Raw genomic sequence first — 23,951 nt, 5'->3', positions numbered from 1 at the left:
TTAGTTTTAGATTTTGAAAATGCTGATGATACTAGGGACAAAGATAGTAGATTAAGTTTCTTTAATTAGCAAGAGTATCTTATATATAGATTTTAAAGAAATATATATTTTATACTTGAACTCTGACAATCTTTTCCAACCCTTAGACTTAAACTACATTTGTTTAACATTTATATTTTGAGGAAGAGGTTGAAAGTGAGCGTGCATCTGATCAGATATATTATAATCATTTATATGTTTTCAAATCAGCTTCTAGACAACACATTAGTGAGGTATCAAATGTTTAGTTTAATGTAGGAAACACAGATCTGTGTACCAGAAACAATCAAGCCAGTTATAGAAATATGATATGTCTCCTGTGAAGTCTGCTAGGCTGATTGATATATATATATATATATATATATATATATATATATATATACACAGAAGCAGAAATTGTTAGAGGGAGCTTTTAAATTTGAATTAAATATGTAACCTAGAAGTTTGTTTATTTGCTCTACCATCAAATTCCCCAGTGTGGCTGTCGCCCACCCCACACAGCTACAACAGTTCCATACATCACCACATTTTCAGTAACAGATCATAGATGGTCACATGAATGCCAACAATTATGCAGAAGTGCTTTACAGTTGTCTCTGGCTTTTAATTGCATGTTATTTCCCCAAAGGAAATGCCGCTTTCAGATATCTGAGAGTGAATCAAATCACTAAACACATACTGATCCTCTTCAACCACTCTGCTCAGTCTACCAATTGGTAAGGTTTAAGACTTCATATGATTGGCTGATAAAATTAGCAATTATGCTAATGACATAGGTCACCAAAATGTTGACACCTAACTGGTCACTGTCAGATCTTCACATAGGACAGTAGATATTTTATTTTAATCAGATTGGAGTCAAAACAAGACTAGGGACCGGCAGTTAGAACTGTAAGCATTGCTGCCACAAACTTATATAGAGAATCCATAAAACTGAATCACATGGCATGTAAGAAAAGTGCTAAAATAAATTTGTTATATCAAAAGGTACCGGTATTATGTTATATACATTCAGCAGTATTTTCCCAGATGGAGATATCCTGCATCACTGATAAAAACAAAAGTTGTTCCACCTGAATCAGAATCCTTTGCATCCGAATAGTACATCATATGTCATCATTTGTCTATGGGATTTTTTTTAATGATGTTCATTGTGCACCAGTTCAGGTTGTTAGATGCTTGAGTTTTCTAATTCATGTAAATGTTTACTGGTAACCTTATACATAATCATAGACTGTTATTTTATTGTATTTGTCTACAAAGAATTCATCATTCTACTCATATATGCATATTATTAAATACCAGTCAAGATTTTCATCAGGTAATGAAACCAAAATAATGATGGCACAAAGCAAACTGATGTGTTTACTTTGTCTTCTAGCTTATCAGAAATAAATGATTCAGAATCATTAAACATTGAATCTGATGATTCTGATTATGAGAACACAAATGGTTTGGGGTTTTCATTAATAAGTGATTTTCTTATTCATGGTTGAAATACAAGTCAAGCTTAAAGTTTGATGACATGACACATAAACAGGTAAGTCAGTTCCCTTTATGACTGGATTTACAAACTATAGAAACTCAATATTGATTCATCACCAAGAATCAAAATTTCATGTTGAAAGGTTGAGAAAAAAACTTTACTTGCTATCACACTTCAAGACCTGCACAGGAGAATTCCTTTAAAATTGATGTGCAAAATCTTTTAGATATTTTGTAGTGCATATATGTCAAAGAATGTCATCGCAGCTAATATTTATCTCTTGTTGAAGGACCAGTCTGTAGGCATAAGTGGTTAGAACATGTGCTTTGGGGCAGGAGGTCATGGGTTTGAACCCCAGCCAAGTCATTCATGGGTTTGAACCCCAGCCAAGTCATACCAAGGATTTATAAAAATGGTACTAGCAGCTGCCTTGCTTGGCATTCAGCATTAAGAGGTTAGTGTTAGGACTGGTCGGCCTGGTGTCAGGATAATGTGACTGGGTGGGACATGTTGCTACATGTCTGCAGCATGATGACCTCTGGTGGACATAAATATAAACTGCCACACTGCAGACATGATAGCAGTATGACTCAAAATTATTAAAATTGCATTAAAAACAATACAAAATACAAATCTGTTGGTGGCGCTGCAAAAAGCAAAATGACTGCATCATAGCTAATAATACTCCTGAGTACTATACTAAACCAGAAATTATTGCTGGAAACTGAAATATTTGATAAAATTTAAAAATCTCTTCAAAATGACGTGATGTATATTGACAAAGCATGATGTTTGTTTAGAAGCAAAATATTTTCTTTTTAGCTGTACTGCTGAAGGTATCAGAAGTGTTCTTTGTGACTTTTTAAGTGAAAGAGGCCTTATACCAAATATGACTTTCATCTTTATTTGGCCTAGGTACTGATGAAGCTGAAGTCATGTTGGGGTGTCATAATGTTCAAGGACTCATAGTTAAACAACTAAATACCAAAATGGTGCAAGTCCATTGTATTATATATAGGTTGAATGTGGCTGACTCCAAGGTAATAAAGGTATCCAAGAAGCAGAAAATTACTTTGTTTAAATCCTGTATAATTTTTGCATCAATTATCAAGTTCAGTGATTATAAATTTAGAGTCTGCAATTAGTTATTGTATAGCAGTGTGCATCAGGTACTACAAGGTACATCAGTAAAGTGACTTTCCAGCTGAAAGTGCTATAAAAATGATTTTTAAATACTTTTATGCTTTCATAGAGATATATGCATATTTCATACGTGATGAAAGAGAAAGTGATCATGATGTTCTAAAAATTCTATTTACAGAGGAGCCAAGAAGTGGTATCCTGACAAAGATTACTTTGACAGCATCAAAGGGGTAGTTATGTACCCAGAATTGCTTGGTAAAGATGTTCAGTTGGTTGCACAGCCCTATAATGGTAGGTTGATACTTATTTCTTAACATTCTTTTAAAAAAAAATGGAATGATGATGTTACATAATGATTTTTTGTGTCATCTTCTCATTTGTTAATAACGAGACAGTGATGTCACATTTGGTAGCAATGACAAAAATTGATTAAGATTTTGTGTTCAGGTTTATGAAAGTATTGTATCTTGTGTATCAGTTGCTGAGTTTAATAAAAACATTTGTAAAAAAATATACTATTGTCGTAAATGTTCATATCCAGACATGATAAGGTTTCCTGTCTTGACTGACAGTTGCATCAGTTTTAAGATTCTGTGGTAAAATGGAGCTCTTGATTAGCAGGTTTTTTTTCTCTTCAAATTCATTTAGACTATGCAAACTAATTTAATTTTAAGTACTGGTATCCAAACCAAAGTTTGCAGTGGTATTGGTCAAACTGTAAGCACATCCTATATCAGGCACTGGATGTGGCAGGTGGTGGGTTCAAACCCTGGCCAAGTTATGCCAAAGACTTAAAAGAATGGTACTAACATCTGCCTTGCTTTGGTGATCAGCGTTAAGAGGTTATTATCACTGTAAACTGTCACAATGCAGACATCGCAGTGATATGACTGAAAAATTGTTAAGAATCCAAATCACACAAACACATTGATCTGCTAATCTTATTAAGGATAGAAACACCTTTAGAAGACATTAAAAAATTACAGGACATAATTTCAATAAATTTGACAGCATCCTACCAACCCATTGCTTTGTAAACAGTTGCATTAAACTCTTGGCAGATATCAGCCAGATGAGCTGATTCTGAACTCATAAATGTGACAGGATAGTTTGGTAACAACATCTGCCTTCTCCTTACAACTGTTGCAGTGTTGGCAACTGCGGAAATTGAACTGTTTGTGCAATTTCATTTACATTTTATAATAAGAGCACAACTCCAGTTTTAAAAAGCAGCTTATGTTAAACTTTAACTTTGTTCAAGTTTGTAATTTAAGTTGCCAATTTGCACTGCAGCTCTTGTTGCAAAAGATCTGTTAACTTTTTTTCAGAGAAGGCCATTATCAGGGAGAAGGAAGTGAAGAATATCACACTGAATTTTGGTCCACAACATCCAGCAGCTCATGGAGTGCTGCGATTGGTTTTGACCCTGGACGGAGAGGTGTGAAACATTTAATTGATTCTGTTTCTGTCATATTTATCCACGACTATAAAGTGCATTCAAGCATAAATACCATAGACTCAGATCTGCTATCACATAATACTCCAGCAGATCTCAATCCATGTAATACACAGTACACAGAATCGTATGATAAAGGAAAAACATGGTACCGTATGTACTCGTGTATTAGTACTCAAACAACATAGACACTGATCGGCTGTCACATAATGAACCTGCAAATCAAGGTCTGTATTGTTTGCTCTACTGATAAGTCTTAACAAAGTGCATAGACCTACATCTGCCAGTGCATTATGCAGTTTGTAGTTGTATGCGACTTATATATGAGTATAGACAATACTTCTTGACTTTTAGTTGAAGAGATATTGCTGTAATTTAGAACTGGAGAAAAATTAAATATGATGTGAAATTATAGCTGTGCTGTAATTGTAATAGCATCCAATATATGAACCCCTAAGTTTCATCCCAACATTTTTTAAGAAAAGGCAGTAATATGCTGATCTGCTAGACTGGACAAGGAAATTCCTGACATCTGCCATTAACCTAGACAAGCCTAAAAATCATAAGGCTGATTGTAGTTAAAACTTTTTGTAAATCGTAAAAAAGGAAATAACTTCTGAAATGATAATTTTGATTGGCTACTATTGAGATCCTGGTTAATTCTGTTTTACGATCTCCAAGCTGGTAAGTATTGGGAATTAACAAAGAATTCTAGTCATGGAATAATAACTGTCTTGATTTTTTAAGAAAAGGTGTGAATTAATTGATCCTGCCCATCTAGGTCATACAAGACATCATACAACTGCTGCATATACATCATTTAAAGCTAGAGACTTCATACATAATATATGATTTGTGCTTATTGATAAATATTCACAATGGTCTTCAAATTTTCTTCTACTTAATGAAGAAAAAAAATAGATTTCACATCCTTTAGGTGCACTTTGCTGCTGTCAGTTACATGCATTATGTGTATTTGCAATTAGAGTGTCAGTAAATTATTTCCATTTTTTTTTTTTCTTGAAATACACTTGGTTGAGCTTAATCTGAAGATTTGAATGTACGAGTTTTATCAAGATCATTTTTGTCTTTTTTTCTAATACAAATCTGTAAATAAAATGACACTGTGTTTATAGCAATCACTCCTTTCAATATCCTATCAGCTTCTGCTTCACAGATTACTAAAAATAAAGTAAAACCAGCTGCTTATGCAAGAAGAATCCAAAATTTCCAGAACAAGACCTCAGTTAATTAATCGCCTGCCTGACTTTTGTTAGAGTTAGGGCCCTTGCTCACCTTTTTGATCCAGTTGTTGCAATTTTTATTCAGTCCATGACAACCGCTTCAGTGGTCTAGTGGTTAGAGTGTCTGCCTTGGATGCAGGAGGTCACGGGTTCAAACCCTGGCTGAGTCATACAAAGACTTACAAAATGTTACTAACTGCAGCCTCGCTATATGCTCAGCATTAAGAGGTTAGTGTTAGGACTGGTCGACCTGTTGTCAGGATAATGTGACTGGGTGGGACATGATGCTTCATATCTGTCTGGCACGATACCCCAGTGCAAGACATAACTATAAACTGCCACACAGCAGACATTGTAGCAATATGACTGAAAAATTGTTAAAGCTATGTTAAAAATCCAAATCACACATACACATATTCAGTCCATGACTACACTGGCATTTTATTGCAAGGATTGCCAGTTAAGTCAAACTTGTATTTAAGGTAATCTTTATTTAGCAATTATCATAAAGGGTCAATTTATAAAGGCTTCTTATACCAAATTATTATAGGAATCAACTTTTAAACAACCACCTGTCATGGATCATTTCCCCTCAACAAATGGCAGCCTGTGACAGGTTTTACTGTATAATAAGTCTAATTGTCAAACCTAGAAAATGTGTTTATTATTTTTATTCAGTGCATAGTTAAAATTGTTGTCTCTTTTGTTTTAGACTGTGGTTCGATGTGATCCTCATATTGGACTCTTGCACCGAGCTACAGAGAAACTGATTGAATACAAGACTTATACACAGGTAACTGTTGATACTGATTTTCTATTTTTCTCTCATTTCCTTGGTAGAAAAATCTTAAAGCAATACAATGCACACTGGATTCTTTTACTTTCTTACAACGGAGAGTTGTTGGAATATATCCCATTATAAACTTCACTTACAAGGTGGGTCAGTTTTATGTCTGCCCTATACAGCATCATTAAGGAGAACTGTATTCTTTATTCCTATTCCTTTCTTCCAGGCTCTCCCCTACTTTGACAGGTTGGACTATGTGTCCATGATGTGTAATGAGCAGGCATACTCTTTGGCTGTGGAAAAGCTTCTGAATATTGATATTCCTGATAGAGCAAAATGGATCAGAAGTAAGTTTACATCCTTAGCCAGTGGTCCCCAAAGATGATTACAGGATATCCCTATGATTTTTAGTTTCTTACAAAGCCATTATGTTTATTTTGTAGAGACTGTGCTATAAAATTTGATGTACATTTGGCATAAAATAAACATTTTATGTATTTTTATCAATCTTGACACCTGTTAGACTCTTAGAGTTCTCAGTATGACAGAAAACTTCAGAAACCCTTAAAATTTGATTTTTATCACAAAGCCTGCCAAAAATTGTAAGTATTGTATGTGTGTATATATCACAATATATTCTAAAAGAAAGATATATTGTGGCCAGTGTATAAGTAAAAGAGGCTACACAAATTTTTCTTCAAATTAATTTCAGTTTTCTCATATCTTTTAATCTTTTAATGTTTTGGGAGATTAAATTGAAAAGAATGTATACACCTTCAAACTTTTTATTCGTAAGAAAGTATTTGCAATATTTTGTGCTTAAAATCAGATGAAAATTTTAAGGTCTGTTCCAGTAAAGCATACTTGGGATCCATGGAAGGCACATTCAGTGTATGAAATAGTTACTCTTAAATGCAATTTAGAAGTTTGTTTCATTTTTTTTGAAACTCTTGGAGTAATCAGTACCCTTGCTTATATTTTATAAAATGCCTTAACCTTGGTATCTTCTTTAACCCGTAAATATTTCATCACCTCTAAAACTAATTAATAAAAAGTTCATGAAAAATGACAGAGTACAGTAAGTTAACTTTATTTCAAAATGAATTCCCTGTTTCAGCCCTATTTGGTGAGATCACAATAATATTTAACCGTAACATGGAAACTGGACAAAGTAATACTGTATTTTAGCATTGTTTTGTGAAATCACAAGAATATTGAACAAATGAATACTATATTTCAGCCATGTTTGGTGAGATAACAAGATTGTGTAACCATATCATGGCAGTTGGATGTCATGCTTTGGATATTGGTGCTATGACCCCTTTCTTCTGGCTGTTTGAGGAACGAGAAAAGGTACTGAGATTATTTAGCAGGCTTTGTTTTCTCTCACCTCCAAATGCATACAGCCAACCATTATGCTTTTGGCGTAATCATTATGCTTTTTTTCACTAAATTATGCCTTACGCGTAAACGTATATGGATTACGTTTTTTTTTTGGTATATCCACCTTCCCAAAAAATCAATTGTTTGTTTTCATGTTTTTATTAACATCCCATTAATCCCACAGACCGTATTTTAGAAAAGACCGCTTTTATGTAACTACAATATAAGAGTACGCTTGTCCATGCACTTTCCTAACAGTATTATGTTCTATTTATAGCAACTATCCTATTACCCAGAAACATGCTGGTTCTACTTTCAAACTTTCGACCTTGTATTCTATTTATAGCAGCTCTATGGCTTAGTGAGGAGAGAACAGACTGGTTTTCTAATTTTTAATTTTTACCCCTAGATTCTTTTTTCTAATTTATATTTAGTACAGAACTAGTCTATATGTATTTGGCGCTAAAAAGTATAATTTATTTTAGTCAATGCGTGTATGAGAGCAAAAATATCTCCTTTCAAATAATTTCACAGATGGATTAGAAAATGGCCATAAATAAACAAAACAAAAATAACAATCCTCCAAAGATGATTGCAGGCCCTGTGGAAATAATTTTACTATTTGGCGCTAGAAGTCTTCAGATGTATTCTAGTTGATGTTTGTGTTAGAGCACATATATTTTTGGTAGGAATTTCACAGATGGATCAGAAAAAGACCAAAAGTAAACGAATCCTTCAAAGATGAATACATGAATGGCATAATACAGCGTTCCATTCTTGGGCACAGGGGCTCGTATTGTTGCTTAAAATTGACCTGTCATACATGTACTTAATAGTACATGTATGACAGGTCAGTTTTCAGCAACGATATGAGTCCCTGTATTCTAGGGCAGCATCATACTCATTGCAGTATGTGCGGAAACTATTTTAACATTGGGCATATTGGTAAATTTTATGTGGAGAAACAAATGAAAACAAAGAAACACATCAGATTAGCTCGTATTATGAACTCCAATACTAAGGTAACTTCTTATCTACAGCAGAACTAAAGTGTGGACATGAATGTTATAAATGCAGAGGTGTTATTTACCGAGTTCTTAATAGAAAGATAATGAAGATCTTGCTATTGGTGCAGAAGCAAGAGAATTCATAGAACACAATTCTACTCTAGCTGTAAAGGTGTTTTATGATAATGTTAGAGATTATTATGCTACAGCCTGTGAGTACATGTTCCAGAAATTCCCCTATGGAGATGAAGTGTGCTGATGTAAATGAGAGACAGTCAAAAAGCTTCAAAAGTGTTAGATTCTTTGTCAAGAGATATCCCTTTCTATTACCATCCTTGTCTACTTTGGATCATCTGGAAGGAGAATTACTGAAGTATAAAGTTGGGATTCTACCTGACAATATACTTAATGCAGATACAGTTGATGTGCAGTGGCACCTTATTTCCCACCTAAAAGACACATTCACTTTGTCAGGTTATGAAAGGAATATTGGTTCTTTACCATTCTGATGCTGACTGTGAGAGATTGTTCAGTATTGTTAACAAACATAAAAGTGAATTCAGATCCAGGCTCAGTAACCCAGTACTTTGTGCTCTACTGGTGTGTATAACATTCATGGTCTCAGCTGGTATAAAGTGTTTTAAAATGCAACATGAAAATATGTTGCTTTATAAAGCTAAAAGTGCTACATATGAAAACTTGAAGCAGTAAAGGATGTTAAAAGATGAGAGGGGCAAATAAATCATTGTTTTTTGAATTTTTAGCATGTTAAATGTGGATTCCTCTTTTTCTGCTTGGGTTCATCTTTTTGTCCACTTGGATTACACTGTTTCCTCATCAGGGGTTGGCATGTATTGCAAATGAAAGGTTTATGACAAGGATATATATATATATATATATATATATATATATATATATATATATATATATATATATATATATATAAAGAAATTTAAAATTTACCATATAAGAGACAGGCAATTAGAATGTATGTTAAACAGGATTATATCTGCAAGTGGCAGTTTGTGTGAGGGTAGAAGTGCAAAAAATCAATTCTAGAGATTTAGATTTGTACATGAAGTCAGTAGTGCTTCAACATTGAAAGTTTATTTTGGAGTTTTATGTTTGGGATTTTAGGCTGGCAAGACACAATGATTCATGGAAGCCTTTTTTAAGATGTCAGTATACGTGTATTTAGAAATTATAAAGTTCACTTTTAAATTGTTTAATCCACTGATATTTTATGGTCATCTGGAGCACCAGGATTGAGAAATGCTCATTTGTGTGGCCTAGAAATGCCTTTGCTAATTGTTGATTGATCTTTCAGACTAGTTATGGAACATCATCATGACATCATACTATCATAGAGCTTAGTCCCTTTAATCAGACCCAAATTGTGTTGGCGATGAATGGTGGGTAAAAGCAGCAGTTGGACTAATGTAAATGGCTAATTATTGATGTTAATAAATTTATTCTAACCATTCACCTTAATCTTACCAAAATTCATGTTGGCTAGGGATGTAAGGATTAGCTGCATCAGTGGAAGATGTACTATTGGGATTAACTTTAAATTGGCCACTTGTCTGTGATTTTATATGCCATTATACATTTTTGTAGGGTTTTACAGGCTGAGAATATTTCCTTATAGATGAACATTTTTAGTTTTCATTGGCTTAAGTTTGTAATTGTTATTTCATTCCTTATTGACAAAATATATTTAGAGGGCAGTGGTACTGTTAAATATATCAGTCTCATATACATCAAAATTTGTAATGAATAGTGCAAAATTCACTATGTGGCATAGGTGTACCAATTTTTGTTTTATTTCCTGGTTGCTAAAATCACAATTAATATAGGTACCTCATGAGCAATGATAGACCTGTAAAATAAACAAATTTATAACAGAGTCATAGATAATAATTTATTAAATTATATTGGGTATTTTATTCCATATTTTGAAACTGATTGTATTTTCTGCTTGTATTGATCAAATGTACTATCATGCAACATGGACTTTGCTTTTGGCAGTATCCTTACATTTTTTTGACTAAATGCTTAAAATTTAATTATTTTGTATAATTTGTGTGCATAAAAATTTCTTTGTACATTTTTTTTAGCAAATAAGCTGCTTGTTAAGAAAATTCTTCTTATTCATTATTCCTATTCCAGTTGATGGAGTTCTATGAAAGAGCTTCAGGAGCCAGACTGCATGCAGCCTATGTAAGACCTGGTGGTGTTGCACAGGTGAGCTCTCATATAATATAAACCTACTTTCAAAGAGGCTGTGTTTTATCTTGAGCCTGGATTTGAAAGTTTCTCACAATTTCTAGTCCTTTTAACCCCATACGTGTGACCCCTTGTATGAGTTTTTTGTCAGGTGTGCTTATACTACTGTATGTAGGGAAAAATAATTTCACCTCTTTTCTTGGTTCTTGGTGCATATCTGTTACATGATTACACATAATTAAAAAATTTTAACTATTGACCTCTATGTTTATGATGGTGCTACTTTTGCCAAAATTGCTAAGGCTGTCAAATTTTCAGATCATGATTCATTTCAATTAAAACAGAAAATTTGACAATTGAATATTGAAGGTTTGTACTGAGTTTAATTGCAAAGTCGCTGAGAGCCATGGTTACATATTTGGGTTTATTTTTAGGGGAAGAAACTTGCAGAGATATACATTTCATTTTAGCATTTAATAAATGAATTATTAGTTTCAAAAGAGAATTGAGTATTATGTAAAAGACTCACAGATAATGGGTGAAAATGAAAGTAAAATGAGGGCAAGATCCAGAATGGAAAATTGCCTTGGTGCAACTCTTTTCAGTTAAACATTGGAATATTCTGATGATGTTTTATGGGCTTCTTTGGCACTTGGTAAAAGGTTTATTGAATAAAAAACTTTATTACAGTAGAAAAGATGGTTTGAAATGCAGACAGTGAAGTTGTGACAAGACTACCAGAGCTAATAGGATTATCTCATGTCTTAACTACTAACATTGACTGAAGGATTTTCTTGTATTTTTGTCACCCCATTGAAATGTTATTGACCCCAGATTTGGAGGACATGGGGACACAGTTGCCCTACCCATGCATTCCTAGTCAAAATGCTAGTGAAGTTTTGCTAACAAAATGAGCTCTTATCATGATACAAATATCCTTAATTTTTGTTGAGCCTGTCTTGTCAGAAGCTCCTCATAGCAATCACTTTGGCATCAAAGTGCATGTCTGTACATCCATCAACACCTATAGGTTTTTATAATATCCCCACCCCCTGATAATACCTACCCAAAACCTCCCAGTAACCCCCCATGACAATAACCCCAGGATAAAAAACCCTATCTGTATCATGTATTGTAGTATGTCTCTGCTGGCATAGTCCTGAACCATAGTAACTGTTACAACTCTATGGTCTTAAAATAAGTAACAGAAAAGAGCGAAACCCATCAAGTTTTGAAAATTCAGCAAATAATTTATTTCCCTAGAATACAAAGTGAATATTTAAAAAGAGAACTTACAGTATTGTGAATTAAATCCCAAATAGTCCTCAAGTTTTATCATAAGTCCAAAAGTATAGAGCATTCCAAATGAATTCCTATCTTGAATGTGTTGATGTACCACTAGCCTGGAGTGCGTAAGTGTGTTAACAGTCTTGATATATCACAATGATATAATCCAGAATGTCTTGAAATGAATTCACAATAATCCCAAAATAACGTTTTCATCCAAAAGTCAATGAGCACTTTGTAATTCCAATGAATAATTTAAATAATATAATCCTCTCAAATTATAACAAAACACAACTAAAAGACTGATTCCACTAGACAGATGTTAAGATAAGAATAAATACTTCAGATGTATATATTCTTATATGTAGACTGTCGCCTGACTTATGACAGTAGAAATTTCGATCAGGTTCATAAACAAGGTCAGGTCTGTTTATTTAAACTTTAGCAAACTAGCTGGCAAAAATCAGGTATACCATGTATTTCCAAGGGAAAAACCAATGTCCAGAACTGATCCAAGTATACATGTTTTAAAAAAATGACATTGGTCAGGCATACATACATGTCAGCCATTACACTTTTGGCGTAATCATTATGTTTTTTTTCAGGAAATTACATTTTACGCAAGACTGCATATGGATTACACTTTTTTTGCTATGTACAAAAATAAAATTAAAATAAAGTTATAAAAAGTTGTTTTTATGGTTTTATTATTATCTCTTTAATTCCGGTTGTATAAATTTGAGAATATTCTTTAAAAGGTGGTTGCTACATAAGAATAGCTTTAGAGCACTTTCCTTTTTTGCTATTTATAACAACTTTATATGACCCATTTCCAAGGAAAAAGACAGGTTTCTTCAAAAGTGAACTTTTCGAACAGATTCATTTTATTGATAAGCTAGTTAGTTATTGAACTTGTCCATAATTTTTTTAAGAAAATGGCACCAGATGTTAAGTGAAACACTCTGTGGTGTGAGTTGTGGATGTTTTATGATGGAAAATGTTAGAGCAGATGGATCTTTTCAAACTTCAAAACATGTCAGATCAGAAAAAGTGACAAATCAGCACTGCTTTACAAACTTTAAAAAAGAATATGAGTGATATAATACAGGATTCTGAGCACCTGATGATCATTGCAGAATTCCAGTTAACGATCATTCAGTGAAAGTGAGTGCTGAATATAAATCATTTTTTCAGTATATTTTATGTTTGTATCCTGGTTCTAATCCATATGAATTATGCTCTTTGTGGCAAGACCTTTTTACCAGCTGCAGAACCAGGTTAGGCGTAAAAATGTATTTTTTTCATACATACTGTAATTCTGGCATGTTATATATAGATTGCACATTTTAAACCCAAATTATACTTTTTGTCACTTATAATAGCAGAAAGTATGCTTATTCCTCTTGGGGGGTTGTCAGTCAGTATGTAGTCAGGTGGGCCCAAACACCTACCCTCAATTATGGACATAGGTAAATGCAGGGATGGTCCTGGCTTTTAAAAAGTTGTCACCCAAAAATTGCCAACCTCAATATTTTGTCGTCAGTTTTCAAAAAAATGTCACCAGAAAAAGTAGTGAATATTTTTCCAAGTCTATTAATGTAATAGGCAATGAAAATTGAAAAAGATGGGATAGTTATTTCTTTATTGACAACACGCAATACAGCCATAATATTACAAAATATACCATTACATTACTGTTTTGCACTACTTCTATGGTCTTTGCATCCTGCATCACTGTTAGTGCATAGGTATGACTGTTGTCATCTGAAATAAATGCATTATCGAATATAAAATATCTACTTTCCTGACATCCACAGTCTCTCTCTCTCTCTCTCTCTCTCTCTCTCTCTCTCTCTCTCTCTCTCTCTCTCTCATTTTTTTAATAGAAACATCAGGTGTTAAGTAAATCAATATTATATTATTTTCCCAATAGCAGTTTTGAAAGGACATTTTAATACTAAAACTCTATGATCGTACTTTGCAATGCAAGATAAGTGATGTATAATGCGACCGTCAATTTCATGCATTCAAGAATTAAATGCCCCCTCCCCCCTTTTATGGCTAGCTTCACAAAGTACATCTCCGTCAACCAGGAGTTCAGAAGTTCATTTTTGCCATGCTTTACATGCTTTGCTTGTAGTGAATAGCTTCCTAAATCAAAGAATGATCATTGAATGCTGTAGATCTTTTATCGACAAGCAAACTAAGATCTCCATTCCCACCAACGAAACTTACACGAGTCAACACCTGTCATTAATGTACCGTATATATATAAACATTAATTACCATCATTAAATTAAAAGAAGGAATGAAGAAACATATCATAGAACATATGTGCCTCAAGCAAACTAATTCGGAATATATATGTTATTTAGTTGTTGTTGCTGTGGGGTTTAACGCCATTTTTCAGCACATGATAGGCTATGTATGGCAGCCAGTATTAATGTTATTTAGTAAGTGTTGTACGCATATACAAGATAACAATAAGGAAATAAGGTGGGATATAAAATATGGGAAAGAGTTATCACATGTATGGTAGCTTGAGACCACATTTGAACTGTTAACATAAATTCACACCCATTTTAGGCATTGTTAGTTATAACATAAAAAGGGCATTGTTTATTTGTCAGTCAGTTGCAAGTGCTTTCACTCACTGTAAAACTGGCAGTTTCTTTGAAGTATGTCAAATAGGCGTGAGACTAACCTTTATGTATTGTGCAGTTTGGGCACAGCTGATCAGAATATGAAATGGGGAGGTGGATAATGCACTCCGTTGAGAATTTCACGTGTATTGGACCTGAAAAATCTGTGAATATTAAGTGAAAATGATGCTTAAATATGATGCAAAAAACCTCCTGATGGTAGGTCCCAATCTGCGTGTTTTTGGATTCAATCTCCCAACTTGGTTTTGGATTTCTTGGAACTGTTGGAATTGAAAGGACTTTCAGGAAATAGGAATTCATTCACCATGCTCTGACTTAATTTAATTCTTTCACTCCTGTATTTGGAGAACTTAATTTTTTTCAATTGTGCAAAACTTGATTGTTTTGCTATTTCTTGTTGTGGAGTTTAAGTCCCTGGAGTCATAACAAAGGATTGATGGCAAAAGTAAATGATCAATGAGCAGAATTAAAATATATTACTTACCCTGCCTGGATTCATTTTTGATGACACACTCTTTCTTTAAAATATCACAACCAGCTGTAAATGAATTGACAACTTGTGCCTTGATACATATATCACAGACATCTGCTTTAACTTTGTATCATCTCAGCCACAGACACCCAAGTTTCTAGCTGTCAAGAAATGTTTGGGAATTTTTTACCCTTTCATCATGATGTGTTGCGCTTGAAGCATTACTACCATCACTATATGTAGATGATGTTGGACTGTTAGGTATAACATCAGGTTCAGTGACTGTGTTGTCTAATGAATTTGCACTAAATCCAAATGCTGTTAATTCTGTTAACTTGCTCTTAGGATGAGACAATGAATATGCAATGTTTAACTTATGTTTACCCATGATAAAGTTGCACTGTTGACAGTATATAATTTTGATTGAGATTTTTTCCATTTTCTTTGTATTTATACACAGCAATCAGTACCTCATAGGTAATCAGTTTTCTCTGAAGTTTCAGCAGAACTATTTTATTGGTTCATTTAGAAAAACAACAGAAAGATTAGCCATCATTCAATTAATTGTGGCTGTTTCTCTTCGCGTCTTCAGAGGTTGGTTGACCGTAAGTATAGTCCAGTAGCATACTGAGTGTATCACAGCATACACTACTCAGGCCAGATGTCAACATAAGCAGATTATGATGTAACGATGCACTATACAGTGGTTCCTTGACTTACGAGTTTAATTTGTTCCGTGACGGAGCTCGTAACTCAAATTACTCGTATGTCAAATCAATTTTCCCCATTGAAATGAATTGAAATGCCATTAATCCGTTCTGGATCCCCATAAAAACACTGCAATTTTTTTGTTACATGTTTTTAAATAAGAAAAATGTACTTATAAATAACGAATATTGTATGAAAACACAATACAATAGAATGTACTGCAATAAACTGGTTTTATTAAGTATAATGTACAGCATTTACCTTGGAGATCAGACGACTTGAAGATGCTGATGGAGGTGGAGGAGAAAGGCTGAAGTGAATACAGTAACTGAATTTTATTCGCTGATTTTTGCCCTTTTCGCCACGCTTTCCTCACTTTCATCTGCAGGGGTTTCCGATAAAAACCTGTCCAATGAGGTCTGTTTTATCCTCCCTTTCAGAATGTTTCTGAAATGAGTTAGGCAAGTGTCATTAAATAGCTCTATCGCACGCCCAGTTGCAACTTTTTCTGGGTGTTTCTTTTGAATAAAGTCTGAAAGTTTCTCCCACATTCCCAACATTTCCTTTATCTCACTTGTAGAGATAACCTCCTCCGCATCACCTATTTCCTGCAAAACCTCGGTGTGCTGCTGCGTCTGTAGCTCCTTTAGCTCCTCCGTTGTCAGTTCCTCGGAGTGCTTCTCGATGAGCTCGCTGATGTCACCTTCATCCGTGTCCAGGCCCATGGACTTGCCGAGGGATAAAATCTCCACCACTGCCGCTTCGGGTTCGAGTCTTTCAAAGTCCGTTTCAGACACAACCTCAGGCCACAGCTTCTTCCATGCAGAGGTCAAGGTCTTCTTTGTAACACCCTGCCAGGCCATATCGATAATTCTGAGGCAAATCACGATGTTATAGTGGTCCTTCCAGAACTCTCAAAGGGTGAGGTTTGTGCTCTCCATCACCTCAAAGCAGCAGCGGAACAGGTGCTTGGTGAAGAGCTTCTTGAAATTAGAAATCACCTGCTGGTCCATGGGCTGCAGGATAGGGGTGGTGTTGGGTGGAAGGTAGAGAACCTTTATAAACTTGAACTCTTCGAGGATGTCATCTTCAAGGTTAGGTGGGTGAGCAGGTGCATTGTCCAGGATGAGAAGGGCTTGCAGGGGTAGGTTATTTTCCTGGAGATATTTCTTAACGTCAGGACGAAAGACCAAATTCACCCACTCCACAAAGATCTACCTGGTGACCCACGCCCTCGGGTTTGCCCTCCACATAACCTGCAGTTTTTCTTTCAGAATCTTATGTGACTTAAAGGCTCTGGGGTTTTCCGAATGATAAACGAGTTAGCCTATCCTTCATGGGTTTGTGGCCTGGCATCCTCTTCTCCTCTGCCATTATGTAAGTCCTCCTTGGCATCTTCTTCCAGAAGAGTCCTGTCTCATCACAGTTGAAGACTTGCTGGGGGTATGTATCCTTTTACTGCCATAAGTTTTGAGGTAATCCTCAGCTGCCTTCATATCCGCGCTTGCTACCTCACCATGCCTGACAACGGAGTGAATGCTGGTCCTCATTTTAATATTCTCGAACCAGCCCCGACTGGCTTTAAACGGCTCGCCCGATGCCTCGTCTGTCGAAGTGCCTGGGGTCTGCTGCAGCAAATCAGCGTAAATAACTCATGCCTTCTCGCAGATTATAGCCTCCGTCACGGTATCTCCTGCGAGCTGCTTCTCCATCAACCACAACATCAGCAGCTTCTCCATATTTTCATTGATAGATGTCCGCTGTTTAGAAATTTTTTTAACGCCATTGGCTGGCGTTATAGCCTTTATCGACTCCTTTTGCTTCAGTATGGTGCAGATCGTAGAAATGCTATGCTCGTACTGCTTCGCCAAGTCGACTACACGCACACCTTGGTCATGTTTTTCGATAATTTCTTTCTTTAATTCAATGCACATCATCCGCTTCTTCTTCTCAGCACTGTCCTTCGCACTCACATTCTTTGGATCCATGGTTGGAAAAACGAAGTTTTGCAAAATAACTGCAGGCACAAATGCGAGCACAACACTGATGCTTCCACTGCGAGCTAACCGCTTAAAGTGAACGAGTGAGACACGGGATACTGGGCGGATGTTGCGACGTGTACTGTGGCGTTCGCTGCGCCAACTAGCGGTGGGGTATCTGAAGCTGGCTCATAACCCGAATTTTAGTTCTCAACTCAAAGCAAAAAATTGGCCAAGAGATGGCTCGTATCTCGAAAAACTCATTAGTTGGGACACTCTTAAGTCAAGGAACCACTGTAAAGATGGGGTTGTCAATACAAAGGATTTGTTTATGTAACTGATAGATTCCAGTGCATTGTGTATCCAAGTTTGTGGTTTCCTTTCATGGTCCCTTTGAATGTCACCACTCCAAATCCATGATTGTATGTACAAATTAAACTGCCAAAAACGTTGTAGCCAAAAAATCACCAGATGGTATATTTTGTCGCCAATAAGTGAAAAAAAATTCTATTTGCACCATTGGCAAAGCCCAGGGCGATCCCTGCAATCACTTGATACAAATTAAATATACAAAACAGTAACAATATATCTATTGCAATCAGCATAATGGTTTCTTGGAGAGTAGGTTTGGTGCCCAGATGACAGACTTGTTGTAATGACTTTGTGGTGGACAAAAACTTCCAGATATTGGGATGACAGCAACCCATGTTAGCCCTAGACTGTATTATTAGTGTGCAAAAATCCTAGATAGAACAATCAAACACATTACACATTGAAATAGAAAAAATTGGTGTTCATCATCCACACCGCTGTGGTTTTCTGATGTATCTTGAGAAGTGACCAGGATTGGCTGAGTTTCTTTAGAAAGTTCCCCAACAGCAAGTTCAGGGGCCTCAATGACTGAAGCAATGGGCACAAACACTTTGTCTATTGCTTTTATCAGATGTACCTGTAGACTCAAATGGAAGAAGCATCCTTGATCACTTCTTTTTCAAAGTCAATCAAAATGTTGATTGGATTGAGGGTCATTGAGTTGATAAAACATGTAAGTGTATGTTCTCAGCTGCTTATTTGGTAGGACATGAAAGTCTGTGAGAAGTTAATCCTTATTCAGATTTCTTTTGCTCAACATTTTTTTTTTTACAGATAGGCGTTTTTTTTTTAAATCCTGTGTTATTGTCCAGGGGTTAATGACCTAGGGGGTTATTGTCTGTTTTTTGTTGTTGTCCAGGGGCTGGGTTTTTTGTATACCTCAAACACATACTGTTATACCAAGATCAAACTTGGTGAAAGGATGCATCTTGATGAATACTATACCCACATCATAAAAGCAAGTCACTGTGACACATTTTGAAAAGTTCACTGACTTAGGTTCAGTTGCAAGCACTATTCATGTCCAGATTGTACAACTAGATGATTGTATGCATTTGTTTTAGTACCACAGCTTTACCACAAAAGGAGGTCATTGTGACATGCATTTAACATTTTACTTGATTTTGATTTGATACCGTTACACCAAAAATCATGATACTTGGTGAGAAGATGCATCTTGATGAGTACTTCAACCCACTCTTGAAAGTTACTCTCTACAGGTTAACTGTGTATTCAATGTGTGAATGAGTATAGAAATTAGATGGACGGACTTCATACGAAACCTCACTTGTAGTGGCTAATCAAGGTAATTACTGATGCATGAACTATGTACTGCTGTCTCACTCCAAGTCTACTCAGGGCACGTGACTTCCACCCACTAAAATCTGGCTTCCAGGGGTGGACAGTGATAATAGTTTCTCAAGCAGATTTTAAGAACAATGATTTTCCATAAAGAACTAATTAACATTAATCTTGGGTTCTGTCAACTCATTATAATACATCAGCTTTGATATCGTAGAATGTTGTTTTTTAAAATTATTTTATCTTTTATGCTCTGTCACACTAGGTATGTTGGTAGGTGAATTGGTCGCTGGGTAGGTAGTTATATGGTTTCATGGGATGTCATGACAATACTGCCTGTTTAGTACCTATTAAAAGTACAAATTTGAAATTATAAAAACATTTAAAATTCATATGTAAAGAAAAAAATTGCAACAAAATAAAAATTCAGAAAAAAGGGGCAAACATGTTGTTAGGATCACTTTAGTCTGAATTTTTTTCTCATCATGATAATGTTTACAGTGGCTATGGGAGAATAGTAAAAGTCTTGGTAGAGCTGAGATTAGGAAGATGTAATTGAGAAGAATTTTTTTTTAAAGATATACATTTACTTCTATTGAAGCACTGTCATAGTAATCAGTGCACAGTAATCAGTTCAGTTTTGCATAGCTTATATGTGACGTTAGTTAAAATCCAACAGGACTGATAGCTCCTCAACATTATCATTAAAACCTTTTTACCTTTTCCAGAAATGATGGTTTGTTAAGTTACATTGCAAGGAAATATCGTCCACCAAGTGTATAGGTTGGAAAGAGAAATTTAACCCAAGATCAGATTTTTTGTAAAGGATAAGGATTGTCGAGTACTTGTAACCAATTTTTTGATCCACTGGCATTGTTTTCCTATCTTGTCCATTTAGTTGGGAAGATTCTTTGTCTCACCCACTACATGCAGTATTGGTGAAAAAAATGACAGAAAATGAAGTCTTTACAATTAGCAGGCAGCAATATGTGAAGTCAGTTCAATTAATTAAATGTCATCACATAAGTGACATGTGGACTTTTCTCCCCCCATATGAATCAAATCAGATCTGTTCAGCTATATGTGGAAATTTGACAGATACTGATAAAAGTTCATGTTCTGCTTACCTTTGGCATTTCCAGTCCACTTATTTTTAGTATCCTACTAGAAAATGCTTTGGAAATTTGTGTTACGGAGATTTACAGCTAATAATGATATGTTTCGAATGACATGTAGCTTTCTTAAATTTGAAAGCTGTCATTTGATTGGTGATCCACAAGATCAGCAGAACATGACCTTGGACTGTGGAAATCTGATTTTAAACAGATTGTACATACCACAAAGGCAAGATAGATCTTTCTATCCATGGGAAAAAACACATAGTAACTCACATAATCACGTTTTATTCTTTCTGATTAGATTACTTGAATCATGCATGCATAGCAGTTGAGGTCAAGGGAATAGAGTGACACAGTTAGCAACAAAATGTATTTTTATTATTCCCTCCAGGATATTCCTCTTGGATTGATGGATGACATCTTTAATTTTATATCGAAATTTGCTCAACGTCTTGATGAAGTTGATGACGTTTTGACAGAAAACCGCATTTGGAAGGCCAGAACAATTGATGTTGGAGTTATTTCTGCAGAAGATGCCTTGAATTATGGTTTTAGGTAAGTATTATAGACTAATATTTTACCTGTGGTCCTGCAGGTCTGTGAACCAATGATGGTCATGGTGATTGTTGTTCATGTCAGTCTTGGAACATAATTTATCAGCATCAGCACATGCCAACCATTACACTTTTGGTTTAATCATTATGCTTTTTTTCGCCAAATTACGTTTTCCACGAGACTGCATATAGATGATGCTTTTTTGCTACATTAAAAACTATAAAAATAAAGCAATAAAAATTCCTTTTGCCGTTTTGTTATTATCTCTTTAATTCCACTCATATAAATTTGAGAATATTCCTTAAAAAAATGACTGCTGCATAAGAATAGCATAAGAGTATTTTCCTTATTTGGTATTTATAGCAACTGTATATGACCCCATTTCCAAGGATAAAGATGTGTTTCTTCAAAAGTGATCTTTGCCTGACAGAATCGTTTTATTGATCACAAAGTAATTTAGTTAACCAGTTTGTTTTTAAAGAAAATGGCACCAGATGTTAAGGGAAATGCTTTACAGTGTGAGTTTTGGATGTTATATGATGGAAATGTTACAGCAATATATTTAAGTACTATTTAGATATATCTCTTTTCGTAACTTTTATATTTACATGGTTTTAAAATGCAAACAAAAATGAAATATAAACAAAATTTTATATTGTAAAATAAATGTAATATGATTTCCTTAAACATCCTGTATTTTATTTTACTAGCTTTGTTCGCTTTAGTTAAGATTCTTTAAAATTGTTTTGTGCAAGTTTATATTTCACTGAGGTAAGTTGAATTTTCCATTTAATATTTAAAGCCCTGAATAGAGATTTCAGAGTAATTTACATTATAGAGAATGACATAAATGTCACTTATTTTCTTGCCAGTGGTGTGATGTTACGTGGATCTGGAATAAAGTGGGACTTGAGGAAGAACCAGCCATATGATGCTTATGATAAAGTGGACTTTGATGTGGCAATTGGCAGAAACGGAGACTGTTATGATAGGTACATACATTTTAAATGAGTTTTGAGAGGCTCATAAACTGAATTATACGTTGGTCCCTCACCACAGAGACCATTTTTGTACCAGTATATGGTCATGAATCCCTTTAAATTGTGTTATTGACAATTTTTATCTTTGGTCTTTAAAAAGATTAATTGTGCCATTTTGCCTTACCAGTCATTCTTGTTTGAGGAATGTCACAACTTGTCCAGCACCATTAAGAGAAAGACATCAAACTTTTGGATGTGATTGGGGATGGTCTGTAGATGTGTAAAATTTGATCCAGCATCATGGTGTGAAGATTGGGGTGTGTGGACAGTCTTACTGACAACACACACATGCAAGTTTCAAATATTGCATTTTCTTCTCTATAAATCATAATGCAAAGTTCTCATGTATCAATTCACAAATTGTTGAACAACAAATGGATGAAATTGGAAATTTTATAAATGACAGGTTTCATATGCCCAGTATATAGTTTTATTGTTGCAGCTGAAAGAAAGGAATAAAACAGAAGAGCCAAACAAATTATTTCAAAAGTACTGTTCATCTGGTTTGAAATTTATATCCCAATGGATAATTCCCTCACATAACTTGCAAAGGTACCATATAGACTCACTCATAAGTTGAGTCAAACTACAAAGAACAAAGCCCCTGGTCTGCCATAGCATAATGCACTCACACATCAGGGTCTGTTTTGTTTGTTTTACTGATTACTCCTAATAAACTGCATGGACCCAGATACGCCAGCACATAATGCACTGTCAGATCAAGGTGTGTGCAGTTTGCAGTTGGACTAAACTATAAGCAATAATGGAATGTATACTAGATATAATGCTATTACAAATTTAAAATATAAAATGGCCTATACAGTTGTGAACGAAGACCTAAAAGTCTCAAAGTCTTTACCATAACTGTGCTCTGCTGTATAAAAACTGGCCTGAAATACACCTTACAAATTATTTTACTATTAATATGTAGATAAAAGAATATTCCTATTGTCTATTTGATGTTGCTAGATATCTGATTCGTATGGAGGAGATGAGACAGAGCCTGCGCATCATCCACCAGTGTTTGAACTTGATGCCAAAGGGTGAGATTAAGGTAGATGACCACAAGATTGTTCCACCCAAGAGAGCTGAAATGAAGGTAATTTAAAAAACATCCAAGTGAAGCAAAGGCTATAACAATTTTTTTTTTTAAATGCATCCATTTATTACGAATTTCATTTTTGCTCAATAACTTCTTTACCATCAACAGTTACCAAACGATGTACATAGCTGACACTTGGGCAAAAGAAAAACTTGATGAATTTTGGGTTTAAAAAAAAATCAAAGGTGAAAGAACTTGACGCAAAGAAGAAAAATATCAAAATTATGCAGAAACACATTGGTAAAGGTAGGATTAATTGGTTTAATGGGGCCATAAAAATGGGTTGTAAGGCCCCCAAAAGCCAGACAAGTCCTTAAAAATCCCTTAGTGTAATTGATCCTACATGAAAATAGTGCCACCACCCAGAACTGCAATACGGCCAACAGAGTGGCCATCTTGAAAATCTTGTTATTACTACTCTTCCTGAAAGGAAAGACATATTGACATGGGATTTCCACCAGATGTGTTCATATAATGTTGAGTTGGTCATAAATGAAAATGGTACCAATCAGATATCCCATGTGGCAGTCAGAGCAACCAGATTGAAAATATTATCAATTCTTCAGAATGGATAACCATATC

The 23,951-nt window shown here is 34.9% G+C and overlaps 1 protein-coding gene across 1 annotated transcript in view; it reads left to right on the top strand.

Moving 5' to 3' along the window:
- The window catches only part of LOC149794299 (NADH-ubiquinone oxidoreductase 49 kDa subunit-like), a 43,025-nt gene that overhangs the window by 3,307 nt on the left and 15,767 nt on the right, over window positions 1-23,951 (top strand). The window contains exons 2-10 of the mRNA XM_089968456.1: window positions 2,847-2,959; window positions 3,997-4,106; window positions 6,081-6,161; window positions 6,382-6,502; window positions 7,396-7,508; window positions 10,715-10,789; window positions 21,064-21,227; window positions 22,100-22,219; window positions 23,237-23,366. Of these exons, the coding sequence (XP_089824582.1) occupies window positions 2,847-2,959; window positions 3,997-4,106; window positions 6,081-6,161; window positions 6,382-6,502; window positions 7,396-7,508; window positions 10,715-10,789; window positions 21,064-21,227; window positions 22,100-22,219; window positions 23,237-23,366 (1,027 nt within the window). The remainder of the gene's footprint in view (window positions 1-2,846; window positions 2,960-3,996; window positions 4,107-6,080; window positions 6,162-6,381; window positions 6,503-7,395; window positions 7,509-10,714; window positions 10,790-21,063; window positions 21,228-22,099; window positions 22,220-23,236; window positions 23,367-23,951) is intronic.

This window comes from Sinohyriopsis cumingii, chromosome 8 (assembly GCF_028554795.1).
Source record: "Sinohyriopsis cumingii isolate HCF-2022 chromosome 8, ASM2855479v2, whole genome shotgun sequence".
NCBI classification, from domain to species: Eukaryota; Metazoa; Mollusca; class Bivalvia; order Unionida; family Unionidae; genus Sinohyriopsis; species Sinohyriopsis cumingii.
Note: the sequence above shows the minus strand (reverse complement) of the source record. Positions and strands in the feature narration are given on the sequence as shown.